At 42.6% G+C, this 12,239-nt stretch overlaps 2 protein-coding genes across 3 annotated transcripts; one reads left to right on the plus strand and one right to left on the minus strand.

Moving 5' to 3' along the window:
• Window positions 1-352: 352 nt before the first annotated feature.
• LOC147902217 (pentatricopeptide repeat-containing protein At4g13650-like) lies at window positions 353-4,750 on the plus strand. Of its 2 annotated transcripts, none has more exons than XM_087375245.1 (2): window positions 353-3,459; window positions 3,625-4,750. In XM_087375245.1, exons 1-2 carry the CDS (start codon window positions 1,581-1,583, stop codon window positions 4,038-4,040), a joined length of 2,295 nt encoding a protein of 764 aa, XP_087231371.1. In that variant the 5' UTR covers window positions 353-1,580; the 3' UTR covers window positions 4,041-4,750. The 2 variants fall into 2 exon arrangements, with proteins under 2 accessions (XP_087231371.1, XP_087231372.1); XM_087375246.1 differs by having other exon boundaries at window positions 353-2,247; window positions 2,488-4,750.
• A 4,829-nt stretch (window positions 4,751-9,579) lies between these two features.
• LOC147902218 (pentatricopeptide repeat-containing protein At1g11290, chloroplastic-like) lies at window positions 9,580-11,601 on the minus strand. Its single transcript, XM_087374457.1, has one exon. It carries the CDS (start codon window positions 11,599-11,601, stop codon window positions 9,580-9,582), a length of 2,022 nt encoding a protein of 673 aa, XP_087230583.1.
• Between the last annotated feature and the right edge of the window lie 638 nt (window positions 11,602-12,239).

A 12,239-nucleotide genomic window follows, 5' to 3' on the forward strand; every position in this document is an offset into this window, starting at 1 on the left:
CATCAATCCCAGCATGGGTTTTATCTTGCATTGTCATAGCCCAACTTCACCACAAGCATTCATTAAGGCTAGAGTCTCCACGTAGACCCAACCGACCTTCCAAAGGGCCACAAACGTGTACAGCATCAACCATCCTGACCAACAAATCCGACCCATAGATGTTGATAGGAAACCAAGAGCATAACCTATTGTATCATGACAAGTCCCTCTAAACTCCTACCCTATTGCTCTTACCATTCTCGAGGAACCATTTAAGGCATACCACCCATGGGGCATGACACTAAAAAAATATGGGCAAGCCCTTGACAATTAATGTTACATTTTGAGAGTCCACATGGGGTAGGCCAAGCCCCCATTGTGTTTGGACACCTTGATTGCTTCCCAAGGGACATAATGTCATTTGCATCTCTGCCCAAACAAGGGAGCGAAGCAAGCGCACCACCTCCGCCTAATGAGCTCTCTTGAACCTCCAAATTGAAGGAACGTACGTAGTGGCTACAGATAGAACATGCTTGACAATAAGAATTCTAGAATTCCGACCCACATTGGCTCCACGAATTTTGGACACCAACTTCTCTCAAAACCAGACTCATCCCCATCTGCTTCTGTGGATGAGAGAGCGATGGAGCACTGTTTCTAGGAAATAGGACCTCCAGCTAGTAGGTATACAAATCCGCTGGTAGAGTAACGGTCATCAAGATCCTCCGCCCAATCAGCATCAGCATATCCGATTAAGGATGGCTTTTGAGAGGAATATTGTTGGAGGTCCCTTTGAGATAGCGCAGAATTCTCTTAGCGGCGTGCCAATGACCCATGGCTGGGTTAGTCATGAACTGTGCAAGCTTAGTGACGGCCGTAGAGATATCACGACGGGTACAGATCATGGCATACATTAAGGATCTAAGGAGATTCCGGTATGGAATTGAAGCCATGGTGTGACGCTCCTCAGCAGTGGTAGGACTCATGTTGGCAGTGAGTTTTACGTTCGAGTCTAGTGGTGTACTGATGGAGTGCATGTTCTACGAGCTCAGCATAGCTTCAATGTTGTGATGGAGGAAGAGGTTTCCTTGCTTAATTTAATGTGCGATGTTTTGCACTTCAGGATATGGGAATTCGGGCCGGGCAAGAAATTTATATTGCTGGAAAGCTTTACTCTACAAATTATTATTAAAAAAGGCTTATAGCAAGCTAGCACAGAACTCCCATCGCCTCAGTTTTTAGCAATCAGACCTCCTTCTGGGAAAACACAAGATTTGCGAGCAAATCAAACTCCTGTACCAGAGCTACTCCATGGAGTGCCAACTATTTTATTCCATGCCAAGATGTGAGATAATGATCAAGCTTTTAGACGACATCACAAAATGCAGAAGTCACCTGGGGAACCTGATCAACAGGCTTTTGTTGCAGTCCTTGAAGCATCTGCAGCACTGAAGCAGGGCAAACTTATTCATGCCCATGCAATTAAATGTGGTTTTTCATGAGTATGTTGGTTGCCAGTACTATCATTGCCCTGTATGCCAAGCGAGGGGGTTGAGGATGCCTATTTGGTGATTGAGGATGCCTAAACAAGATGTAGTTGCATGGAATGCAGGGTATGCACATTAAGGCCATGGTCGGAGGCGCTCCAACTTTTGCAGCGGAAGCAAGATGATGTGAAACGAGACAAGATTTTACTTGCTTGGATTCTTAAAACATGTCCTAGCTTATGGCAGGGCAAGCTAATACACATTTACATAATAAAAAATGGTTTTGAGTCAGATGTACAAGTTGGCAACACCCTCATCAGCATGTATGCCAAAGCGGGGAGCCTTGAAAGTGCTCACATGTTGTTTGAGAGGTCCCTGGATCGGAACGTGGTGACATGGAATGCAATGATTGCAGGCTTTGTCCAGCATGAGTATGGGGCAGACGCCCTCAGAATTTTCCGGCAAATGTCATTAAATGGCATAGAGCCAAGCCAAGCCACATTTGTACTGATTCTGAAAGCATGTTCGAACATAAGAGCCCTAGAACAGGGTAGGCTTCATCATTGTGAGCTCATTGAAATGGGGTTTGAGTCAAATGTGTTTGTTGGGAGCACTCTTGTGGACATGTACTCCAAATCAGGGAGCCTTGAAGATGCAATCAAAGTGTTTAATACAGCATCGATGCGGAACTTTGTGACATGGACTGCCATGATTGCTGGCTATGTCCAGTATGGACATGGCCAGAAGGCTTTGCAACTTTTCCAACAAATGATCGAGGAGGGTATGCAACCAAACCATGCTACCTTTGTCTGTGTCTTGAAAGCATGTTGCAGCATAACAGCCCTTAATCAGGGCAAAATTTTTCATATATCTATTATTGAAATTGGTTTTGAATCCAATGTACATGTTATCAACACTGTAATTGACATGTATGCCAAGTGTGGTAGCCTTGAGGATTCCTGTCGGGTATTTGAAAGATTTACAAAGAGGGATGTTGTGACATGGAATGTGATGATTGCAGGCTATGTTCAGCATGGTCAGATAGAGATGGCACTCCAACTCTTCCAGCATATGCGACTTGAGGAAGTGCAGCCAGAGCAGGCAACACATGTCTGTGTTTTAAAAGCCTGTTCCAACATGGCCGCCCTTGATCAGGGCAAGCTTGTTCATGCTAACATAATTGAAAGTGGTTTCGAGTCAGACAATTATATCAACAACACCCTTATTGACATGTATGCGAAAAGTGCATACCTTGAGGATGCATATATTTTGTTTAGCCTTCTGCCAAAGAAGGATTTGATAACATGGAATGCCATGATAGGAGGTTATGCCATGCATGGGTATTATCAGGATGTTCTCCAACTTTTTCACCAAATGCAACAGGAAGGCATCAAGCCAGACCCTGTAACCTTTGTTTGTATCTTGAAAGCATTCAACATTATAGCAGAGCAAAGTCAAGTGGAGCTGATACATGCCTTTATTACTGAAAGTGGATTTGAGTCAGATCTCTTGGTTTGCAATAGCCTTATTGCCATGTATGGAAAATGTGGGAGCCTTAGTAATGCACAAATACTATTTGATGGATTAATGAAGCGAGATGCAGTGACATTGAATACGATGGTGGCAGCCTATTCTCAGCATGGGTATAGTCAGGAGGCCCTCCAACTATTTCAGCAATGGGAGTATGAGAACATGAAGCTAGAAAATAACAGCTACATCTCCATCCTCAAAGCTTGTTCCACAATAGCAGCCCTAGATCAGGGAAAGTTTATTCATTCCCACCTCATTCAAACAGGTTATGAGGTAAATGTAGTGGTTTGCAACACCCTCATTGACATGTATGCTAAATGTGGGAGCATAAAAGATGCCTGCAATGTGTTCAAAGCAATGCCAAGACGAGAGCTAGTCACATGGAATGCAATGATTGCAGGGTTTTCCCAGCATAGGTTGCATAAGCTGGCCCTCCAATATTTTAACAATATGCAAGCAGAAGGTGTGAAGCCAAATAATGTGACATTTGTCTCTGTTCTCTCAATGTGTAGTCATGCCATCCTATTGAATGATGGTTGTCACTATTTCAATTCCATGATAGCTTGTCATGGCATTGTACCCACACTTGAACATTATAACTGTATGGTTGACCTCCTTTGCTGTGCAGGATGTTTAACTGTGGCAGAAGACTTGCTTATAACCATGCCATGTTACCACAACAGCATGGGATGGATATCTTTGCTTGGCCATTGCAGAACACATGTCGATCTGGAGCTAGGAGAGCGATGCCTTGATCACATCATTACTCTTGATGGTCGAAATGCTACTGCTTATACACTCTTATGTAACCTCTATGCTCATGCCGGCATGTGGGAGGAGGCAAACAGAGTAGAAGAGCTGAGATCAGGTGCAAACGCATGGAAGGAACCAGGTAAGGCCATTACTGAGGTCAGAAGTAGTCTGCAAGCTTTCACAGTGGGAGACAAGAGCCACACACAAAGTGATGATGTTTATGCGAAGCTACACAAACTAAGCGCACAAATGAAGGAGGAAGGATACATGCCCACAGGAATCAATGCTTAGGGAGTATTCAAAAAGTGTGAGGAACAGATCTCTGATATTTCAAAAAAATTATGATGTGTGACACACCCGAGAAAAGACAGCAGATTGCCTCAAAGCTCAATCTTCTGTAGCAGAGCAACTCTTTCCCTTGTGTGCACCAACCATCTAAACTTTATCAACAACAAATGGATGAACTTCATGCCACAATACAGAGGCCTGCTTGCTACAGCCAAAATCCCACAGCAGAAATAAGATCATGTTCAATATGTGCACACAAGGAAACCCAAGAGCAGTTTAGTTCTGGAGAATCACATAGCTAAATAGACAGCCATAAGTTACATATTTCTCATGCTCCAATCGAGGGGCTTTGGCACATTTGCTCACATAGAAGATACCCCACCCCCCATGAGCATGTGGGATGCCCATTAATGAATGGAGGCTTGCTTAAAGGGGGGACTCCCAAAATAGGTTGATATCCATTTGTATAGACATCATCGTCTTCTATCATTATATTCCTTGATGGTCCTCTCCCTCACTCCATGGTGTCTCTCCTTCCTACTTCCCCTCTCCTTTCCCTCCCTCTTCCTCTAGATGTTTCTCACTTCGATCAATATCCTATCCCACACACTGCCTTGTAATAGTTTTTCTCCTCATTCCCTACCTGCCTTTGGGTTACACATTTGGCCTACTTGGATTGAGAATCTCCACATGGATTTGGATTCACGACTTATCTTTCTTTCCCTCCCTTCCCATATTCCTTTTTAGCTTTAATCTTTCGTTTTATATTCTTTAATAGGAATAAATTGAAACCTCGTTTTAGTTTGCTTATTTATTTTCTGTCTGTCTTTTGCTGCTTCTTTTTTACCCTCTAGTAAATCACCCCCTCTTCTTCTTCTTTTCTTAGATTAGGAAAACGCCCATTCTCAAAGGTGGCCTCTCTCTCTCTCTCTCTCCCCCCCTCTCTCTCACTCCCTCCCTCTCGCTCCCTCTCCACAAATTCTCCATCACTCTCCGCACTCCTTGTTTCTACCCTGCTCTCACGAGCGCGTCCCCTCTCTCCCTATTCCTCTTTCCAAACTTCATATACAATGACAGTTCAGATTGTGAACTCCCATACTCTCCCTATACCACTTTACACACACATAAACCTATGCACAAATTAATCTTATTCCATGAGAATCAAATAGCACTTCCCCTTTAGTTGATGGTCTCATATATATGATACATTGATTTCCTTACTTAACCATGGCAAATATTTGGTGAATTACCAATTGATTTGCCTTCCCACATTCTTTTGAATTTTTTGCTAAGGCAATTTCTCTCATGTCACAAAAGATCATAGTAGCTTCCCTTGGGCTAATTGAACTTCATGTAGAAGCCTTTTGAGGAATATTGCTTTGTATTCAGATTTGAATAGAGCAATTTACTCTTCTTTTGTTTTTTAAAAAGCAATTGTGTCTTGCTTCTTTATTTAAATGTTGATCGATTAAGAATTATAACCATTTGTTGACTTTGCCTCTTTACCTTCACCCCAATCTGTATCATAGAGTCCAATAAGAAGTGGCTTTTGAACTGTATTTTCATATCAGAAAGTTGATGGTTCTTTGTATATTTAAGACACTTGAAGATTTTCTTCATCGATGTCCAATCATTCTCATGGGCTTTCACTAAATTGATTGACCAAGCCTATTGCATAACTAAATGTTTGGTCTAGTTGCTATCTTGAGAAACTTTGCCAATTACTCATTGATATGATGTTTTAAGGAAAAAACGGTTGTCAATACAATGTAGCACCTTGAAAGTGCTTCTCTCAATCTTAAAAGTGCTACAACATCTTTCAATCAGAGTGTTGATAAAGCTTGTGTTTCCTCATGTTGAGTGATTTGAGTGTTTCATCAATGTATCTTCTTTTGATTGAGAGAGATCCCATCTCAATGTCTAGAATTTTAATATTTAACATATCTCTCATCTCAAACTACCATCACAAAATTTCTTTGACCTCATTGCTTGCTATGCTTAGATAATTTATATAAATTACAATGATTGCTAGGTTTCCATCTTGACTTAACCCATGATTATCTTCACATTTGACAAATTCTTGTGAATTGATGTATCAGTCTTGTTGCACCAAGCTCTTAGGGCCTACTTTAAATTTCGTGTGATTTGCATGCCATATGCTCTTTTCCTTCTATGTCAAAACCTAGTGCTAAATACATATAGGCCTCCTTGTATAGATCTCTGTTGAAAAAGGACATCAATTTCACGATCATGCAAGTCCAATGTGCATGATTTATTCTTTATAATACCTTACTATTCTTCACAATCATCAATACTCCATAAACCATGAACCAAATTGTTTTGCATAGTGTCCTACTTAGTTCTTCAATGATATCCTATACAATGTACCATCTTTCACACTATGGAAAAGAATTTCCTTGTGATTGAACTTATGAATTTCGTCTTCTCAAAGAAAACTTGACTTTCTGATTCGCAATTCTTGACATGGATAACAATTGGTGCATATATCATTTTACAAATATTTCTTTATGAACCATCATAGAGAGATCTTCTATGCCTTCAATAAGTAGCTTGCTGTCACCACCAAGAACTAATCGTTTTTGAAGGTCATATGAATGTATGCTACAAGGATCTATGTCTAATGCAAGACATATTTGAAATCAACTTTTGAAGTGTAAAATACTCTTTTGGAGACGAGCATCTTCATATGCAATAATATCTTTTGACATTGTCGAGGGTAACTTCTATGCTTGAATTACCCAACCCATCAACTCTTCTTGAGTCTGATTATCATCCATTGTTATTGCTAAAATCAACTACAATGTCATGCAACACTTTGGTCTTTCTAAGTTACTCTTGTCCTCTCTATTTGCAACAATTTCTCCTTTGACCAACACTCTTGCAATATGCCCCTCTTTTCTTTAGTCGTGATGCATCACCTTTGGATTTAACTGATTTGGTTTGTGCTTGCTGGCCAATTTTCCTTTTACTAATTATCATGGCCTTGGTGATATGGCCCATCATTATCTTAACTATAAAACTTTTTGTCTTTGCCTTTAAATTTGGTTTCTGACATTAAGACTCTTGGTACATTGCTTCCATCAAATCCATACCATTTGGCTTCTCTTGAAACAAAATTGTCATAAATGCATTAGATGGTATCTAAGCCTCTTTGGCAATAATTGCAACCCTCGAACGATGGGGGCCAGCTTCTCAAATTTTAATCCACAAAGTTTTCATCGACAAGTTTTGAGCCAATTTCTATGATGTCCTTGAAAATGTGATTACTTCAAATGCTCCATGGTCGGTTCAATGTCTTTCAATCTAAAATGTTCAAGTGTGCTTTCCAATTCAACTTATTAGATGGTGGTTTCAATGTTTGTCTATATATCCTTTGTGTGTGTCAAGCTCATCACATGTGCAAAGGCTGTGTCTCTTAAACATTTTGTGATAATATTAAGTGGCTTGGAATCCTCCTTATCATAAGCTATTGCTTTCTTGTCCGGTACTTGTACATCATAAATGAAACAACTATCCACAATTTCTTGCCAATAAGAAGTTGTTGCCTCAACATTTCAAGATGATGTAGTTGTTGTCACCAAAGACCATGGTTTTTGAACCCTCATGTTCATCGTCAATGCCCTTATTATGATGGAGAACTAATATGTAAATGCTTTCTTAACTCACCTTAGGTTTTAATTCATCCTCTCTTGAGATCATACCAACATGGGTACGTACGTCTTAGACTAAGAATAGTCTCAAGAGGTTGAACCCAATCTTCTAGATGTACCCTTTTTTCCAATGTGAGTAATGATCTTCTTCAAGGTTTTGAAAAGCATTAGCTTTTCGGGTGGGCTACAAACTGTAACCACTATGAAACAGTTCCTCTCTCACTACATTGGCTGCCTCAGTTCCGGCTCTTCCTTCTTGATCTGGTCCTCGTTTTTTCTGATCCCTTCTCTTGTAGTCACACATGATATGTCCAAGTTGATCACCACTGCCTTCTCTTGCTCTCACTGTCAAAAATGTCCTGTCCCCAGAAGATTTTTCTTCAGCTTACCTTGTCCTTTTCCCATTACCCTTCCCCCAACCCTTTCCTTTCTCATCACCAACTCCCTCATACTTCTTGTTCCATCATCAGCAATGGTCCTAAATCCCTGAACGTAATTTTCTTTGAATGTTCTGATACTATGATTGTCATCACAAAACTCCTAAAGTTTTAGGCAAGATATTTAATACCAGCATGGCAAACCAACAAGAATTTACCTTATGACTGACCGTAAGTACTTGATCCCTGAGAACCTTCATCCTTATCGGGTGCTCCTGAATAAGATCTTTCTCTCTCACAATTGCGAACTGGTTAGAAACGAATTTTCTCTATAAGTATTATTTGTTTCATATGTAGCTCAGAGGACCCATGTATATTTATATTACAAGAGGTGGTCCCCAAAGTGGAGACCAGCAACTACAATATCAGAAAATTTCATTGTGTTCCCCCCCCCCCCTTTCTTCCACACACACACATTTGTCTGAATCTGAGTGGATGCCCCTGTCAACCAAACCTTTGCTCACACCCACCATCTGCTGTAGCAAACTGCCAACCAGCCTCTGCTGGCCAACTGCTCCTCACGTATGCAAGGCCCCTGCCTGCTGCATTTCTGTCTCCTTTGGTGGGCTCAATGCTTGCCCAGCTGGCCCCTGCCATGCCACATCTGCTCGCCATTCTGTGCAGCCCATGTGACACACATTCCAGCGATCCATACTCTCCTTGAGACAGCTATGTCTTGCTGCCCATGTGTCATTCAGATCCGCATGCTGCCCCACATAGCAGCCATGCCACTGCCCATGTGGCAGCCCTTTTGGCCTCCTCCTGTGCCCATGTGGCCTCCATCAGACTGCTCATGCCCATGCAAAATGTCAAGACCCTGGGTCCACTGTCCTCCTCATATGGGGCCTCATAAGTTGGGGCATTGACCCTACTACCCCAACAAGGGGAAGGGTGCAGTTGTACCCAGTGCTTGTGGATTGTTTGAGCAATCACTTGCACATGAGCACTTGTCCTTTCATTTCATTCATTCCAGAAGTATTCTACGCTTTTGCACTCTAGTTAGTAGAGGGGCACATGTGTGGGAACAGACAAAGACTTGCTTGCTTTTTACAGGTAAAAGGCATACACACACACAAACATTGTGTGTGTGTGTGTGTGTGCACGCGCACGTGCATTGTGTGTGTGTGGACAAAATCACCAAAAAGTGTGTGGACAGTAGAAAAGCATGCATACTTTTGTTCCTAATCACCCGCACTCTCCACATGAACATAATCCCTGCTTGAAGTGGTGGAAGGGAACAACATCCAACCCGAGGCAATGGCCAGCTTCTCACTATGGTGAAAAAACATCTCTTCCATCTCATAAAAAGCCATCTTGCTGGTAGGCATAAAGCTAGGCTCCTCCGTCAGCTGAGGCCACCTTTGTGACTCCACATGATTTTCTTTTGATTGTGGGTGAGTCCCTTCTCCTTCCTGAAATGGATGCACCCTATCATCACCCTGGGGCCTGAATCAAACTGTGCCACTCACTCCTTTCCCTCAACTTCATAGCGTCATCCCACCTGCCAGCTGCAGCGTAGATATTTGCTAAGGACACATAAGGTGCAGCATTTTGTGCATCTATTGAAAACACTTGCTCTGCAGCATGCTGCCCCCTCTCTATGTCTAAATGCACTCTGCAAGCGCCAAGAATAGTCATCCACGTTGAAACAGTAGGCTGAAAAGGCATATTTTTTATCAAGCTCTCTACTCCATCCAACCGCCCAACACGTCCAAGAAGGTCAATCATGCAGTTATAATGCTCCACGGTCGGCATGATGTTGTGGTCTTGACTCATAGAGCGAAAAAAGCAAGCACCTTCATCCAAGAGGCCAGCATGGCTACATGCGGACAGGATGCTGACAAAGGTAATGCTGTCTGGGATCACAGCTTCCTGCATCTGTTGAAAGAGAGACACAGCTTCCTTGCCCTCCCCATATTGGGCATAAGCCTCAAGTATGGCATTCCATGTGATAATGTCTTTCTCAGGCATTCTATTGAATGTTCCTCTTGCATCATCTAAATCGCCACACTTTGCATACATGTTCACTAGAGCAGTCCCTACAGCAACATCTGATTCAAACTCAGTTTTTCTAATATCATTATGAGTCTGCCTGCCTTCAGACAGTGCTGCACAGCTGGCACATGCATCCAGAACACTTATAAAAGTCACCCTACTGGGCGTCACAATTTCCTGCTGCATTCGTTGATAAACCTGGAATGCCTCTTTGAACTTGCCTTGCTGGGCATACGCTGCAATCAATGCATTCCATGAGACTACATCAGGGTCAGGAATTTTGTCAAACACTCTTTGTGCTTCATCCAGATTACCACACTTGGCATACATGTTGACGAGAGCAGTCCCCAGAACAACACCTGTCTCAACCCCAATACCAACGATGAGAGCATGCATCCCCTTGCCCCCGGCTAGGGATGCCTCAGTGGCACATGCATCAAGAGTGCCGATGAGGGTGATAGTGTCCGGTAATGCAGCTTCTACTTGCATTTGTTGAAAAAGTATCAAGGCCTCCATCCCATGCCCCCGATGAGCATACACAGAAATCATGGCATTCCAAGATAGCACATTTCGCACAGGCATTTGATCAAACACCCTCCTTGAATCTTTCAGATCGCCACACTTGCCGTACAGATTAACCACAGCAGTTCCCAAAATAACATCTGAATCGGATCCGTGATAAATAGCACGTGTGTGCAGCTGCATGCCTTCAGCTAAGGCTTCCTCGCTGGCACATACATCCAGAATGCTGATAAATGTCACTTTGTTTGGCTTTGCTCCTGCCTGCTCCATTTCGTGAAAAAGCAGGAAAGCCTCTTTACAGTGCGCACTTTGGGCATAGGCTGTAATCATAGCATTCCAGGCAATCACATCACGCTCAGAAATTCGATCAAACGTCCTTCGCGCATTCTCCAAACTGCCACACTTGCCATACATGTTGACAACGGCAGTCCTTACGATCATATGTGATTCGAATCCTCTACTCAAAATGAGAGTATGCATACGCTGGCCTTCTGCAAGAGCAATCTGGCTGGCAAAAACACCAAGAATGCTGAGAAGGGTAACTCTATCTGGAAGCAGCCCTTCCAGCTGCATTTGTCGAAAGAGTTGAAGAGCCTCTTCGGCATGCCCATTTTGAACATTTTGACCAATCATGATAGCCCATGAGAACACATTGGGCAACGGCAATTTCAGAAAAACGCAACGCGCATCGTTTACAGCTCCGCACTCTCCATACATTTGTACGATGAGATTCCCCAGGTATGTATTGTATTCATGTCCGCCATTGATTATGTGAGCGTGTATGCGCTTGCCTTCTGAAAGGGCCTTTGCTACACCCACTCGTCTTAAGAAGAATTCGTAGCCGTTGAGCCCTGCGCTTGGCACGCCAGACAACATTCTCTCCTGCTGCTTCCACGGAATTGTACCGATGAGAGATTGCCCATGTCGTCCGTATTTCATGCGAACGTTGCAAAAGCTTGAACACCGCGATGAAAGGTGCCAAAAGCTAGGCGAAGGCTTACATGGAAAAGTCTACGCGTCGAGTTTCTTGCTGCTCAACCCCATTCTATGGACTTGTATGCTCACACAGCTTGTCTTCTGTCATATGTCATATGTTTGTTTTTTGCCCTGCCCATTGGAAGCCCTTAGTCAAGATGTGTGATAAGCATGGAAAAATAGGTATTATTTAAGACATTTGTTTTTATTTTAAGGTGATTGGTTCATATATGCTCCATTAAATTGTTTATAGTATGTTGTAAGGGGCTTTCAATGCATGCATTCAGTGCCTCCATCTTCTTTGGCCTGCCCTCTCACCCTCTCTCTCTCTCTCTCTCTCTCTTCTTTTTCTTCTCTCTAGGTAGGCCACATGAATGAAATTCATCTTGTTGAATGTATTGCCTATGTTCTTGATGTCATTTTTTGCCATCATTGTACACAAGTGAGAGATTACATTTGTCAAAGCATCATATTTTGTTGAAGTTGCTTGTACGGGTTCCAATCGATCTTTTGCGCTTTGTTTCTTGGAGGCATAGAGTATTGGCAGTCATGAGATTATTGTCCCCTAGTATGTCTTGCCCATGTGTATTGAGTGGGACAAT

Source organism: Dipteris shenzhenensis, chromosome 5 (genome assembly GCF_047967505.1).
Source record: "Dipteris shenzhenensis isolate YYH24624 ecotype China chromosome 5, Dip_SZ_1.0, whole genome shotgun sequence".
In the NCBI taxonomy this organism is placed as follows: domain Eukaryota; kingdom Viridiplantae; phylum Streptophyta; class Polypodiopsida; order Gleicheniales; family Dipteridaceae; genus Dipteris; species Dipteris shenzhenensis.